Below are 16,988 nucleotides of genomic sequence, written 5' to 3' on the forward strand. Positions count from 1 at the left end.
TTGTACCCCTCTCCTGACCTCTAACATACATATTGACAGCGACTTGAACCAAAAACTTAACATTTGGATTCATCACTCAATAAGACCTGAGCCCCTGATTTTCAGTTCAGTTCTTGTATAATTTGCATACCTCAGCCTTTTCTGTTTCTCTTCCTTAAGAACTGCTTCTTGACAGCCACCCTTCCACTGAGAGCATTTCTGATGGGGCTTCAGTGAACATTAGATGGATCGAGTGAAAGGCCTGTGTCAGGTCTTTGGTGGATTTTAAAATATTTCTTAAAAACATGATTTTCAGATACTATAAATTTGCTGTAGATATGTTTTTTTTTTAGGCCTGAAACATCTTCTTCTATTTTCCACAAAGTGTCTAAAGATATAATTTAACACTGGTTCTTTACTAAGTTCTGTTATTTTTTAGACACAACAGTGGTTCATCCCTTGAGTTAGCTCACTTTTTTATGCTGGGTAGCGTTAAGTGGCTTAAAAAAAACATTCCTCTGAAAATATTCAGGTGCAAGGACTGGGCTGGAAATGAGTGAAAAAGCAGCCAATGGTCAAAGAAAAACTTTGAAAGACCCCCAGAAAACCTGGGAAACTTGTGCAAGACCACTTTAAAAATGCAAGAAAGTCTGGCTCCTTGAAAGCAAAATATAAAGAAATGAGGGGTGGCTCAAGACTGTATCATCAGGTAAATGCTTCAAAAATGCTCTGAGATTCCTGCCTGTGTTGGCACCATCATCACTCAAAGCAGCCACTTTACTTTAATCATGCATAACTTAAAAAATAAATAAATAAAAAACAAAGAAACAATACTTGTCTAGTTGTCATTATTGTTTTTATCACCAATGTCATTTTAGCACCTGTGTCACTTATAAACCATAAATATCTGTAAGAAATGTCAGGACATGTACATCCATGTGAAACAATTTGGTGTATTAACCAGTTCATATTGTCATACAAGAAAGTACTGAAATCATGTATGCTATATACACATGTTTAATGTTGAGTGTAGGTCATCAGTGCCTGTAGATTTAAAATGCAAAAGGTTTAATATCTGCATCACGTTGTGGTTCATTCACTGTGTCAAATAGTATTTGGCCGTATAAAGTGGCTTTGATTGATTGGTTGTTTTAATGAATGCAATTTAAATATTCCTGTGTTATATGCTGCACACTTCTTCACTGTTTGCATTTTAGGCAGTATGTCCATCATCATGCATGCTTTTACTCCAGCAGTCCCATTATCGTTGAGGCAGCACACGTGAGCCTTGAAATCATGCCAAAAGCCAGTTCCATTTGTGGTCATGAGTTTTGTGTAGCACTGGAGGTGCATCACAGGCTCCAAGGAGGAGCTAAAATAGGCAACTAAAGCCCTGCCTGTAACAGTTGTCTGTTTAATTTAGCTTGTAAAGTATCCTGCCAGGCTCCCTCTCCTCTGGCCTATATACACCATGTCCTACATCTCATGTCCTCCCTTAGTAACATTTGCTCTGCACCACTTCAATATTTAAAGGTCCAACAAACTTCATTCTGATGACTGCTTCTATTATTGGGATATCTACAACATAAGCATCTATCCGTCAAAGCTAAATGCTCCACGGTCCTTTCCGGTCGCAAATGACTGAATGATAATCTTGACCATCCAGTCGCATTGAGTAGTGTGACTGTTTAAGGGCAAATAGATGGACTAATGGTGGTCACTGAAGTCACAGAATTGAATTAAAAGTCCATTTACCTGCTTGTTAGTGTCGTATTATAAATCATTCATATCTCATTTGGCTAAACTCCAAAGGTCTGTCATTTTACCAAACAGCCTGTAAGACAACAGCGAATAAGAATATCTGGCTTGGATGATGAGTCAATGACTGAAAAGCAGATGATGTAGTAGAGGTTCATTACTGATACTATTTTTTGTTTGCTGCCATATTTAGCTAGCTGGTCTCTAGTTTCAGGCACACAATGAAGTGTGGCTTACTAGACGTGAGTCTGCATCCCAGTAACAGTAAACTACACCTTTGTGACTGACATCTTATGTAATTGTATTTAACTTGCGTGCTCCAATAAAATCAGCTACCTCAAAGTAAGTCAAAACAAATGTGAAGTCGTCTGAACTTACTGTTTGACCCTAGTCTGCTCTTCACAGACAAACCCAGCAGAGAAAAGCAAAGCAGGAGTTCCTGTTGCTGCGTCTCAAAGAGTCTCCAGAAGGACAAAGTCCCAGAGCCAAAGCACTGTTTGGCACGTGGAAGCTCAGAGCTGCAGCCACACTGCCTGCTTTGTTTGCCCCTTTAAAGTTTAACAGAAATGTGCATTTCCCTAGACGCTGGTCTCCTTGTTTCATTTACCTCAGGCCAAGAGAGCTGATATAATGGAAGTATATATCAGGAGGGTAATCAAATCCAGCTGTTCCGTTACACTTGGCAGCAAGTCAAGTGCCTATTTATAAAGTATATAATGAAAATTAAAAAAAAAAAAGTACTAGAGCTGTGTGCAGTGACAATAAATCAAGGGGAAATTGTCATAGACGCTATCATAAATAATTTCAGCTGAATGTTAATAGCATTTAGTGAATACTATAGAAGAGCGGCTCAGGTTAATTTTAGCTCAGGGAAATGTTTTCCTCAGGATTTCCCTACATGGCTGTGCCAGTATGAACATTAGACAGTTCTTCTGCAGGACTGTTTTTTGTGAGAGCACAGCCAACAGACTTTTGTTGCCATAAAACAAGTCAAAGTTCTTGTTAATTTTCTTTCATATGTGTGCATGCGAGCTGCAAGCAAGGTATTATTTTTGGGATGGCTGCTTGTTACACTTACTCTGTGCTGTTGCCATAGTAAATCTATCGTTGTTACTCATATCAAGGCGGCCAGAGGTTGGGTAGATTTGATGATTTGTTGATTCTGGCAGCTAAGCATGTCGGGCAAAATGTTTCTGCAGTCTTTTGGCCGGGCTACTGCCACATGATGCCACAGCAAGGCTACATAATGGGTGGCCAAGTCTGACCACAATGAAAGAGTTTCTCCTGCCATGTTTCCGACTTCACCGCAGAGGAAACATAGAGTATGTGATTCGTAAGAGCAGCCAGTGATGCCATGATACGTCTTAATGACGTTTTTTTTTTTTTTTTAAACAACCTAGCAGGTTTGCCATTACTATTTCCCGCTATTTGTTAAGACTGTACATGTATATCTGGCAGCGACAACTACAGATTCTGCTTCCTGTGTAAACAGACGGCATCTGCCACAAAGGAAATGGAACAAATATATACTCAAGATGTTTGTTTATGTGTGGCAGAGACTGTAATGTACCATCATCAGGTGGATTTGATACATTTGTGTTTGTGTGCTGCAGTCTTATCACAGGTTTGTCAGAAAACAATGGTTCCAACAATAACATTAAAAGTGCCCCAGATTTGAACACGGTTTTGAAATCAGCTGCAGGAAGCATCTGGAGACCTCCTCTATCATCAGGATGGGATAGACTCAAACACAAGCACAACTCAAACACAAGCACAAACGCGCCGAACTCCAATTTAAAAACAGCACTTTTTGAGCCGCTCCACCCTGCTGGTATCTCATCCATCACAGGAATGTTTTCTCCTGAGACTGAAATAGCCTTTTCCAATAAATACCCATTATTACAGTGTGGTATCTTTTAAGCTGTCATAACATGATGCACAAATTAACTAAATGAATCCTCAGCCTTTTAACAGCTGAGCTCTTTCCTTAATTAATTGCGTAAAAATACAGATAACGAGTTTCCTGTTTATGCACAGAGGAGATTAATCAGGATCAAGAAGGATGTTGGTCTCTCAGAGGGACACTGTAAAACCCTGCATGTTAATGTAACTCAAATAAATATCCTGAAACTGTCGTTACATTAATTAAAATCTATAAGTTATGTAATTTCTTTATGAAGTTGCACACTTACTAGGCATTTTTTAAATGTTATTAACTTAATTTAATATATTAAAGACACATTTTATAGTAGTATATATAAGCAAATATAATCTACAACACGTAACACACAATTAAATGCAGGTTGTATATTTCATGGCAGTCTTTACATTTGAAACCCTTGACAGATCACATAAAAACTGAACATAGTGCTCTATTAAATCCACTACCACAAACACGTCTGCATCTGTGGAAGAATGGGAAAATCTGGATATTGTCCAGCCCTAATCCTGTCCATAAAGCAGAAACACTTTATGGACCCTTTGGAAACAAAGACAAGCAAATTTAACACCTAACAGCAACACTAGAAATAGAAAAAAACAGATTTTTTTTTTTTTTAATATCAGTTGAATAACTGTTGGATGAAATAACAGATGTGAAAGTCTGACTGGTTATTTAAGAAAAAATAAATTAAAATTCCAGATATCATACCAATCCGTCGTAACACTTGGATCAAGCGTTGATTTGATCTGCAGTGATCCATGATAACCTTATAAACATAGTGTAAAGAGTATGGCAAAGTGTTACTGTTTCAGACATGCAGTAAAAGCACGATCGTTCAACAATAACACATTCAAACTTAGTTAAACAGTAATACTGGGGGATACACAGATCCAATATTTGGACTGCATATTTGTCTGATTATGTTTCTAAAAACTGTATCCAGCATTGTGGCAATTTACAACTAAATTCAGTTCATTTCTATGTTGCTCACTGTTTATTATGCCACGTTTCAGCAGTAATGCAACAACTGCTAAAGTGATGCTTGGAGGAGTCGGCAATTTGCTTGCATTTCACACCTACACCGAAAGCTTTCTTTGTAACAGCAAATGTTATTAAATGTTCATTGCACCAGCATTCATAGTTCATAGCATATCTGCATATCTAATCCAAGGCGAGCAGAGCGAGCAAGGCGAACATCTCTCACGTTCACCGTGATGTTGCACACAAACTGATTTGGAGTTAAAGTAGTTGTACTGATGCAAAAAAAAAAAAAAAATGAAGCTGAAATGACTTTTGTTTAATATTTTTGAGTGAAGTGAATCCTAACATTTTATCAGACTTAACCGTTTGGGCTTACAGTGCAGGAAGTCTTCAGAGGCTTGTTGTTCTTTCTGGTTGGGTTGCTGCAAAGCAAACAGTCTCACTATATGTATGGAAAAAACATTTTGCACCTAACTAGTCCCACACTGTTTGTTGTGGAAACACCATTTAAGCCCCGAAAACAACTAACTTGGTTGTGCAACACGTGCTTTTATACAGTTCTGGCATATGTTGTACCATTTTTGAATTATTCAATGATTATTCAATGAGCAAAAAAAAAATAAACCTCATTAGTTTTAATGAGCAGAATGTTAAGAGCTAGAGTAGGAGAAGCAGAAAAATGTATCTGAAATTTTTCTTTTCAACCTACAAGTGAGCCCACAAGTTTCACTCTATGGTCATTATTTTGTATTTGGTCATTATTGTATTGTATTGTATTGTAGGGTCTTTACCCGCAATTCAAAGCGCCTTGAGGCGACTTATGTGATTTGGCGCTATATAAATAAAATTGAATAGAATTGAATATTTTACCAACAAATTCCAGGAAAATTTGTCTTCTTTTAAGTGAAGCATTCTTCAAAAATGAACAGATGTAGATTTTTTGATACGCAGTCATTTAAGTGAGAGGAGTGCCAAACTAACTGCTAACTGCTCCAAAGATGCCTATAATAATTTGATCAAGGATTTTGGGGGAAAAAAAGAAACAACCTACTTTTTATATTGCTCCTGTGACCACATTTTTAACACAAAGAACACAAAAATGCAACAGATCTGTAGAGTAACTTCTGGGAACATTTATATTTTTAAATCATGTCGATACAAATTACATTTTGGATTTCATAAGCCATTTTGCAAGAGGAGTGCCAAGCCCATTTAAGAGAAATTTTGACCCAATGCCATTACTATGGTAACTTTAACTGCTGCTTAACTGACACAGGTGGATGGAAATGACTTTTCAGCAGTAAGCTACAGGCCAACAATCCCACCACAATTTCTCCAGAAATTGCATACTCTGTTTCAGCAATAGAATTTCAGCGCTTTTAGTTATAGTATTCATGAGGTACGCTCAGTCTATGTAAGTGCACTATTTCCCTGTTATATTTGCTTCGATAGGTGTGTTAAATATGGTTAATATGGTTAACGCTGTCCCACCATCACCAGCTAACAAGATCCACTCAAGATTCTCAGTCCTGCTCCAGTCATTCCATTTGTCTCCTAATGCTTCCCACTCTCTTGATATCTGCCTCCAGATATCAATACAAGTGGCCACATTTTGAAAAAATATTTTTCTTTTATTATCTTGGTTGGATAGAGATAAACTGTTATTTTCCTTGCTCTCTTTTTCTATATTGTGACTAGAATTACTAATATTGTTTCCAGTACAGAGTCATAAGGTGGCTAAAGCCACAGTGGTTCTGTTTGACTCCCGGCTGAGTTTCCTTAAAAGGATCTCTTTGGGATTTCTTTCTTTTTTCGGTTAGGTTTGTTTTGCTTCTTAGGATTTGCCCTTGTGGTGACTCTGCACTTGTCACTCAGGTTACAATAGACATCAGCCAAGGGATTAAAGGTAAATGAACATGACGGTGACGGCAGTTCTTATACACCATGTACACGTAATGCCATTTGTTTTCACTTCTTCTGCTGCTGGATTTCCACTGCTCCACTTTACAGCTTTAGGGACATTTCAAGAATGTTGCAAAGTGTTTAAATGAGATGTAGTAAATAGAACAGGAACAAATAATGTGTTGAGTGTGTCACAATGTGGGAGCCGAGTGAAGAGGAATTCACATATGAGGGAGCAACATCTGTGTATTTATAGGTGGCTGGCTAGATTTCAAATCCAGATATTACTCTAATACAGCTATAGTTAGCCCTGGCATTAAATCAAGTTGTTGTTGATAGAATGTAGTAAAAATAACACACTGATGAACTCGGTATGTTTGAGCAGTAAACCAATTCCATCTGTGAATTTCCACTGGGGAAGCGGGGCACCTTTCTTTCCTCCTTTATAAGTCCCAGCTGTGGCTTTAACTGTCTGAGGGTCAAATGCTGAATGCCTTCTTCATGATGCGTACGAGAGCATAAAAGTTTTCTGTAATTTGTATTTCGGTGAGCGTTGCTTTAAAAAGCAATAAATCCTTGAATTCTTGTAGGTGAGATCCATAGCTCCTTACCCGTGGGATTTTTATTGAGGAGGGAGTTAAATTACTGGAAGTCTGAAGCAAGGATGTGAGTGTTTTAGAGGAAATTTTACTTAGAGAAGAATTTCGAGTAGCATTTTCTATGCAACAGGATGTTGCTCGTCTGCATGCTGTCTTGAAAGCATCGCAAGTATGTTTTGATGTTATTCGTGATGTGGTTTCATGCATGACAGTACAGATGGTATACGTTTCCTGCCACTATTTATCTGTTTTAGCCAGGAGGAAATACGTGTTTGCTCATGGGAGATATTACAGTGCACCACAGCATCTAGCATCACTCAGTCTTGCTAAAGGTTAGGATTTGGCTGATTTATGTTTTCACAGAAACAGCAGCCCTCAATTTGTACTCGGGAGTCAGTGTTGTGTGTGTTAAATTGTACAGCAGCACAGCTCATCAGCTATTGTCATTATTTATTTTCCATCATGTTTCTGAGGGGTCAAAGCAGGGTTGAAACGAAAGATTATCTGATCTCAGTGGTAATTTGTCAGGCATTTGAAATGTATTTGTCAAACTGGACATAAATCAAAACGTGAAGACATGAGAGCGTGAAATGTAAGGAATGAGGAAACGAGTTAGAACACTTCATGACTTTCGGACTTTAACAGTACCATAAAATTCTGATGGGAAACTGCACTCCTTTCACAAAACAGCACCTTTTTTCCACTGTGCCCAAGTGGCACAGTGACCAGTAGAAGTTTATTTGTGTAGAAGTTCACAGTAGGCCACTCCTGTTTACTGAAAGCACGGTTTACTCCTAATTGCCATAGCTGTACAATCCACACATTTGTATGCATCTCAAGTTTAAAAAGCAGAACTATCTCTGGAGTTGCTCTTGTTACACATTTGCTTTTTAGACAAGACACGAAGTGCAATGCGCTGCTCTTTTGTCATCAGTCTGATGTGCGTCTGGATGGTTTTTGGCGCAAAAAGACAAGTTTGTGGACTAGAACTGTGTGATAAATCAGGTTGGTGCCTGAAGCTGGACTCGCATCTGAGAATCACTGCCTCTACTGCTAACATCAGACAGACTAAAATATTTTCCACTGGTTGGAGTAAACATGGCTCATTTTGAATGGGAACTGTTTTCAAAGGCCTACTGCATACATTTTGAATGACTGGTAGTCTAGCAGTTTTAGATTAGTCTGAATCATTTGGTTTTGGACAGACTGACGGTATTACAGCCCAACAGCTGTAATTCTGTTGAATTTTAACTTTTTTAAACCAGACAAGCCACAAGGAACATGCTTAGTTTCACGGATTCGTATTGTTATTTCAGTCGACACTTTTTCATAATTGGATGCATTAATAGAACACGTGTAGTGATTACCCAACAAAAGAATTATCATCTGAATCTGCAGTTCCTCTCAGCTTTATAGAGCTGTTTAGTTCCAGCTCATTGTTTCACAGTTGGGACAATGATCTTAATGCTTTAGTCTATTCTCACTGCTGTCATTTTCTTTGGCCAGAGCAGGCAGCTTTTTTCAGCTTAAAAGCTCGAAAACCCACCCGTACGCCACCAGTTCCAGCAGACAGAAGATCATTAAACAGCTAAGTTTACAGGTTTTTACCACAGGAATTATTGAAGAGCTGAAAACAGAGCTAAGCCTGAGTGAATATTGGTCTGAATTCAATCAAGTGGGCTCAAACTGAAATTCATTGTATGATAATACTGCCCTGCAACTGCTGCATAAATAAGCAACTATTTACTAGCAGGTTTACTATCTAAAAGGTGACATGATCACACTCTGCCCCTTACTTTGATGTTTTGTTGAATAATGGACAGAAAAGTGTTTTTGCAGAACATGTTCATGTCGTGGTGTCAATTTGTTTCATCCTGTGAGATATTTCAGTGCATAAATTCCTGAGTTCTGTCCATAAAGGTGTTTCATGTCACAGTGACCTTTCACCAAACTGTAACCAGTTCATCTTTGATAAAGAATGAGAACATTTCTGTGTTTTTGGTGTTTCTTTCAGTTTTATTTACTGAAGTTTGTTTGTTTTTGGTTCGTCCTCGTAGTTCATACTGATATTTTTTTTTCATTAGTCGAAAAGCTCAGAAAGACACACAAAATAGTTAATAGATGAGTGCATGTTTGATTTTGATACTAGATGTACTAACATTTTCACAGTATCCACTTTTCAAGGTATATTAGAGTTTACAGTTTCTTTGGCCATCCCAAATAATCAATTCATTCTCAGAATATTGCCAAAAGCATACAAAATCTCCTGTATGATGAGACAATGAGAGATCAATGATCTTCTCGTGTACAGTTAAAGTAACAAAATTAGGGAAAAACCACAATAAAAGCTTAACAGTGAGAAAACTCACAGGTCTGCTGTTATTCCCACTGCACAGTCCTTGACAGTGTCCTTGGAGGAAGTTATTTAGATTTCTAAAGAATATCCTGCCACTGGCAATGACAGTATGAAGAGTTCGGGGGATTTTAACAGGATGTAAAGGGCGGTTTTCGTGGATGAGAGTGAGGTTCATTGCATATAAATCAAGTGAGACTGTCAAATTTGTGTACGGCAAGAGAAGTGTGATTTTGATCTTTTCCGGTTTAAGAGTAAAGGCTGCACGTCTGCCTTTTTAAGGAATTAAGATGGTAATGGAGGCCTGGACTCTAATCTTTCTGCCATGACACATCAGGATCATTTTCACTGACAGAGTGAAGCTGCACCTACTTGACTCCTCCAAAAAAACGTTTCTATCCAAAACAACTGGACAACGCTCTTCCCTACTCCTACTCAGTTTGTCATTCCAGGCCTTTCAACATCTGCTAACCTATTCTGAGCCGAGCAGCTGCTGTACTTTGACCTGCAGTCACTAAAACTTTCTGTAATTGTCTCATTTCTAGACTTTTTTTTAAAGGTCAAGCTGAGATAAGCTGTGTAAGTGCATGCCTGCCATATGCTGCAGACATTACTATAAATACTTTCAATTTCAAGTTGTCTCCGAGTGTCTCAGTGTGCACACTTACTCCTAACCTTTAACAGGCTGGATCCATTCATCACTTAAGGAAGAAAAAAAAAAGGGTTTTCCATTTAAAATAAGATTCCCTGGCATTTAGCCCTCAAATAAAATGGCCTCAACCTGTAAGCCATCCAAACATCTATTGTCCATAAAAGGAGTGCTGTGTTCACATTTCCCTCACAACTTAATAAAGACTTCCCATGACTAGGCTTAAGCTATATGCTTTTGAGGGAATGGTTTGGCTAAGAATGGAGCTCTTCATTTCAGCCAAGCATGAGGCGTTTAAAGTGCAGATCAGAGCCTTTTGCAGTCTGACGTCATCCTCCCCGCACCCACCATGGTGGAGCTGCTCCGTGAGCATGAATGGGGCAGCCTGGTGCACTGCCATCTTGTTGATCAGATTAACATGTGAAAGTCAGCGCTCGCCACACTATGTTACAACCCGAGTGCTAGAGCTTAAATCTGATATGTTCAGCTAAGATGAATTCACACAGTAGCCAGGTTCCTAAAATCATGTAAGCCTTGTACTTTGTGCGTAAGTTATGGGTGTGTGGTAAATATCCGTTCGGGGAGCAGAAATGGATGTCAAGGGGAAAAAGTGGTCGGTAAGGTGTGAGTTATGCTCTGTTGTGCCAAATAAATGGGTCGTGAGTGTGAACCTAAGCACAGAAATAGCATTTTGGCAGAAGTTTTGTTCCAGAGTGAGGGAGTGCTCGGCTAAACTTGTTTTCTTTCAAAACATGCAGAATAGCAATCTGATCTGTGTCCTGTGAATTCAATATATATGAATAATAAACGACAAAGCAGTTATATCGAGTGTGTAGTAAAAGTACCAAAGTGCTGTAACACACTGATTTTTTATCCTATAGCCACAAATTTAGACTCAAGGTGGGTACTGCTGGAAAACATCTGCTTCCCGCTGAGTTTTCTGGCATCTCCACAGTATCGACTGGAACCCTTAATGAGTAATTTTACCCAGGAGATGATGAAAAGTTTCAGCCTATCGTTCTGTGATCATGCAGAACATTTACCCTTTCTGTTGGCAGTTCTTCCCTCTCCAGGGATGGATTCCAAAAAAAATCTTTTGCATGGTTTAAAGCCATGTGTAAGAAATTTAAGAAAAAAAAAGTCTCAGTGGAAGTATCAAAATGGGCCGGGAAACAGATAGAGATGATCTGCTGAATGAAAATCACATAAACTATAAAAAATGCTTTTAATCAGACAAAAACTGTTAAATATAATCAGCAATCCAAAGGGGAGGATTTGTCGTAATTCTTCGTGTACACAGCTGCGTATTTAGGTGCCTCTGGGCGATAGCCGTTGATGAGCACAATGGCAGACCTATTTCCGAGCAACTGGTGTTAGGGCTCATTCAGAGCTATATGTTTAACTCTAATTACTTGCCTTCAAATATCAGAAATTCCATCCATTTCATCCCCCCTATCTGATCTGAGACCCCGGGGCGCACCCTGCAGCTTCTGTGTTTGAATGAGGCTTACCACAGTGCAAGCCTGTTGAGTGGGAGAATGGCCAGTCACAAGTCTCCCTCTGAACTTAACCGGCATGCAAGGAGCAGTTGTTGCTTTGCTTTCCATAATAATATAGGTAGCAGGCAGTAAACACTAGCTGGTGTCTTTCTCAGCTGGACCTCAGGAGCTCCTCTGTTCCATAAATACAGGAATTAAAAACAGGATCAGGTGGGAGTAAATGACCCGTCCAGGGGTGTGGATTTGGGTGGGGCAATTGGCAGCATTGATCTAAGGATAATAAAAGCTCAGTTGTTACCAAACAGACTCTTCTAATGTGAGTGCTCTGTTGGTCTTGGGAGTTCACGAGTTAATTAGCAGTTTTTGGTACTGCATTTCAAGGAGAAAGTGATCCCACATCTGTGTAATTGAGGTTCTGTTAAAATTGATAAAACCACACTCATATATTGGAATGATTGTTGATTAATCTTTACATGTACATACTGTAAAGGTCAATTTTAAGCAGGAGATTGGGCAAAAAAAAAAAAAAAATCCACTGTTATTTGTAGCCACTATGTCCTCCAGTTCCCTCGTGGCTTGTGAAAATGCGAGATAAGCGGTGGGAATTTGGGACTGGAGACCCGAGCAGTTATCTCCCAGGGGGTCAGTTCACTCAGAGGCCAGCGGAAAGGAGTCATTTCATGCATTCGGCTTTAATTGCTGCTAACGCTGAAGGCTTTGCCAGGGCTTCATATGCCACTTTTGTCCTGCACCGACTAATTGTGTCACATTATGTGACCTCCTGGCTGAGGTGAAATAACACCAGAACAACATTAAGTCCTTAAGAGGAATTAATAAACATTTTAAAGATGCCATCTTGCTCCCTGATTAACTTATTGTTATAAATGAAAACTTTTTTTTTTTTTTTAATCCAGAAAATCCATTAGATTTTATTTTTAGCAGAAGAACCAAACAAACAAAGGCAGAAATCAATTAAAAGCACTCTGATATTATCTGTCTTTATCTGTGTGGAGCACCATTTCCCAAATGAGCCTTAAATCTTCTGTTTTTATCGTGTGCTGCGCTAAAGTTTGCTCTTTCCTGCTATAACTCTCTCACTGCTGATCATTTGGGTGGGTTTGGCCCTGATGAGGTCTCATGTGCTTAAAGCCCAGACTGGCCCTGTGCCTGCCTGAGGAAAGAGGATGGGTGGGTGGACACTAGAAAGTCCTCAGATAGCGAACAAAGAGAGAAAGTGCAAAAGAACGAGTGGCCACCGGAAGACACCAGGAAGCCCTCTGTGTTGACACTGTGGGCTTGGCTCCATGTTAGTTGACATCAGTCAGGGACTGGCGCACAGGTTGCAGTTGGAGCTCGTGTGTCTGTTTTTCTGCTGCGGCTTTTAGATAGCGAGACCAGAGCCAGACCCAGCAAGCTGCCTTCAAAGAGCTGAGTAGACAAAAGAGATGAAAAACCAACATCGGTATCAGCTTCTCCCATGTTTGTCTTTGAGTGCTGTCATCTAATGAAGATGCAGGATTTGATCACATTTAGCTCTGTTTTCATTTTGTCTGTGTTGTTTCCAAACCCGATGCCAAATAAAACACTTGTTTTATGGTCTTAGATGGAGCCGCCAGTAATGCCAATATAACTCTCAGAGGCAGTGCCAGCAGGTTTTTTTTTTTTTTTTAAAGATGCGCTTTGCTTAGAAATTGAACTGGTGGCCCTGCTTTTATTATATTCAGTGATAGCCAGTCATTAAATGATGATTATAAACGAATTCACTAACTTGTTTTTATCAGTGTACTCACATCTGCGTTCAGCCCTGTGAATTTCTGGCACAGGGATCACTGTGATATGACATTTTCAGACTATGTGATCTTCTGATATTCTGCAGCGTAACGAGTCTTTGCGCCAGGCGTTAATCAAAGAAAGATGTTAAATTACTGCAATCATTCAGACGGTTGCATGACAGTTGAGGTTACATGTAGTTTCAGTGGATTTGTGTCTGTGGTTGGACAGATTCTCTGCAACAGCTTTGTTTTCGCTCTCTCCAGAAAGACGTAAAGGACGTGTTCACAGCCATCACATTCGAGGTGGCTTACAGCCTGGGGACCCACATGCTGACGGGACACCGGGAGCGAGACCTGCCCGCGCTCACTCCAGTGCTACGGTGGAGGAAAGGGAGCAAGATTGCAGTGAGGAATGAGGTACAGAGAGGTGATTTTTTTCACTACTACACTGTGAAGTGTGGAGTCGTGCTTTAAAGTGAATCATGTTTTTCACAGCAGCATCCGCAACACTTCATAAAGTTTGATACGGACGTTTTATGGAGAAGTATTATCAGACGTTGGATATAAAGTAGCCTGCCTTTTGAGAATCATGAACATACTGACTGTGTATTTTATAAATATTTGACTTTTAAATCACTGCAGTGGACAGTTATTTTTCAACTGAATCAGTTTCTTCTTTGAGAAAAAGAAAGGCGATCCCATCATTAAGTAGGAATCAGAAGATTTGTTATTCTTAAAATACTATTTTGTGTCACAGTATCATAAATATATTCAAACCAAATCCAGTTTCACTCTAATTTTCATTCTTTTTTTCACAAATTGCATAAATACAGTAAAATCACCTTCATAAGATGTTTTGTCTCTCCATTTTAAGTGTGCCTTGCTCTTCTAGTAAATAAATGAGATCCTATCCTCTCAGTTTATATTTCATTTCCTGACTTATATTTCATTTCCCCCCTCGTACCTGATATAAAAAGAAAGACGTGTCTTCCTGTAGACCGCAGTAGGAATGGAGGAAATGGCTCGAATGTGGGGTTGTAATGATTTGGTGTTGGTTACCAGCTTATTGTTGACTGTGTGAGTTTTTCTTGAGTGGAATCCAAAAAAGACTGATTCATTTATTTTCTTTGCAAGCACCTCTAACCTGGACCACATGTGTTTCCCCGCTGTCTGCACTTCTCGAAAAAACCGAGGCAGTTGCATCTTTCAGCATCTACAGAATCCATTTATCCGAAACTCATCAACTTTACATCGGACTTTAACGCTTGACTTAAATTTCCCTTCACAATTTTAACCAAAGCCCATCCTCTGACTAATTAAGGGAAAGATGGATTTCTGGATGCAAATCTCCTGGATAGCTCACACACAGCAAAACAACACTGCCCCCTAGTCTGAGTGTGGCGTCAATGTGTTGAGGGCACGAGGTCATCTAACTGTGTACTGTACTGTTTCCTCTTCAGACTTGGTTCGAGAAGAACTGCCTGTCAGACGACTGTGCTGCTGACCTGAGGCTTCACGGGAAGCTGTTGCTTTCTGGGTAAAAACATTTAACTTCGCAGCTCAGATTCATTCTTATTCTTTTCTTCTGGTACTGAGGAAGCAAGCTGACATCATAGGCCATGTGGGTGTGGGTAGTGGAACCATGACGCATGCTTGGAGAATATCCATAGGGGTTTTTTTTTCCATAGTTAGGGAGTTCCCTTTCTTTTCATTATCTATCTTCTGCTCTCTGCACATTTTGTAACAGTTTGTGTCTGTCACGATACCAAGTACTTTTTCTCTGTCTATTCTTTGTTGTTCTCCAAAAAACAAGCAGCTATTCTCCTTCAGGTGCACTTCTCTTTGTATACTAAAAATTTCTAAGTAAAACGTAGACTACTTAATCTAAATCTTTGCTCGCTGCTCTTCCAGTGATTATTTTTAACTGCTGAAGTACACTGTTTATTTTATGCACCCACCAGATTGCATAGCAAACCCCATTTGGCCCTCGGAGGAGTGAAGAACGTCTCTCTGAACCTGACCATCTCTAACGCCGGCGATGACGCCTACGACACAAACATCTACTTGAACTTCTCCAGGGAAGTTTTCTACATCAACTTCTGGCAGAAGGTCTGTGGCTCTTGGAGTGTCTGCTGTTTATTTACCCTGGTTCACCTGTTTATATCCAAAACCTGACAGTTTGTTTCTTCACTTTAGTAATGTACAAGCAAAGCTGAAGCTGAAACGATTTACAAAACCATATTTTACACATACGTATTAGATGGATAGCCTCAGTGTTCCACTGAGATGTACATTTTCTCGAGGACAGTTTATTTAAAAAGACTATATGATTATATGTCAGGAACACAGTCTAAACAGTGGGGAAGACAGACTTGCGTGACGACCGAGGAACTTAAAACTCCGCCTGAGCTGTGGAGGTAGAAGTGAAGATGAAAGCATAGAAAGCGGGAAAGCAGCGGCAGCAGCTGTCCCGTGTCAGAGGGCAGCTCCTCTGGCTGAGCTGTCATACGCTTCTCTGACTCATTCAAGACAGACACACCATGTCATCAGCAAATGAGCTGTATGCATGGGAACAAGGCACAGCACACATCCTTCATATTTCCACAAGTTTGACTTATATGCAATTCAAATAGTATTATCCATGTCAAAAGAAACCTTTCACAGGGATGTATTTAATTGGTTATACGTGTATATAAAGAGAGGATTATTCCTGACCTTGATGGGGATACTGGTCAGATCCTCGCATAGTTCAACCTCTAATGATTTTAGCATTCTGTCACTGTTAAAGAAATATCTACCCACTGCCATCCCACACTGAACCTTAGAGATTTTCTCTGTGTATAGGTTTCACAGTGTCCACCTCTGTCTGTGCTCACGTCTGCTTGCTCACTTGTTGTCAAAAGGCTGCTTATAGCTGAGAGGGACGCCACGTCCGATGGTGCGCTTTGGCGACATCAGTCAGAAAGGCGTTTCTTCCCTCCCCCATTATGGACCTCATGTTTATCTTCAGCTAGGGGTTTTTTTTCATCCGTGTAATGGATAAGGCCATCTCAGTAAAGGATACCTGTGGCATGGTTTAACCCCCCTTCCCAACAAAGGTGAAATTGAATTTAAACAGAATAGACGCTGCAGGCAAATATTAGAAAAACAGTGAGTCTGTTTTGGTTTCAAAGTTAATCTAATGAAAAAGGCTGACTTTAAGTGTCAGATTACCAGCAGCCCTGGAGCCCCATTTTGTTCAGGAACTTAATAAGTCAGAGCGCTCTGCTGCACAAAGGGAGCAGGAAGTGAACAGTATGAGTAGGTGACAAAGAGGTCCAGGTTGAAGATTTACTGCTGTATGCTGTTTGAGACACTTCTAATTACTACTGGAGAAGTCTGAGGTGATGATGTGAGCCCCTTTTTGGCGAAGTAAAGGTCAGCTACTAACCCTCCTTTTAGGCTGTTTCTCCGGTGAGCAAAGCGTGAACTTGTACTTCCCTCATATTTAAGAGCGGAGTGGGTTATCTCTGTTGTTCTTGCAACACAAGCTGTCAGAAAGCTGTGGAGCTGAA

The 16,988-nt window shown here is 39.7% G+C and overlaps 1 protein-coding gene across 1 annotated transcript in view; it reads left to right on the forward strand.

Moving 5' to 3' along the window:
• The window catches only part of itga9 (integrin, alpha 9), a 47,440-nt gene that overhangs the window by 19,256 nt on the left and 11,196 nt on the right, over nt 1–16,988 (forward strand). Inside the window, exons 16-18 of the mRNA XM_030748799.1 lie at nt 13,699–13,851; nt 14,895–14,971; nt 15,396–15,543. Of these exons, the coding sequence (XP_030604659.1) occupies nt 13,699–13,851; nt 14,895–14,971; nt 15,396–15,543 (378 nt within the window). The remainder of the gene's footprint in view (nt 1–13,698; nt 13,852–14,894; nt 14,972–15,395; nt 15,544–16,988) is intronic.

The sequence above is a fragment of the Archocentrus centrarchus genome, chromosome 15 (genome assembly GCF_007364275.1).
Source record: "Archocentrus centrarchus isolate MPI-CPG fArcCen1 chromosome 15, fArcCen1, whole genome shotgun sequence".
NCBI lineage: Eukaryota > Metazoa > Chordata > Actinopteri > Cichliformes > Cichlidae > Archocentrus > Archocentrus centrarchus.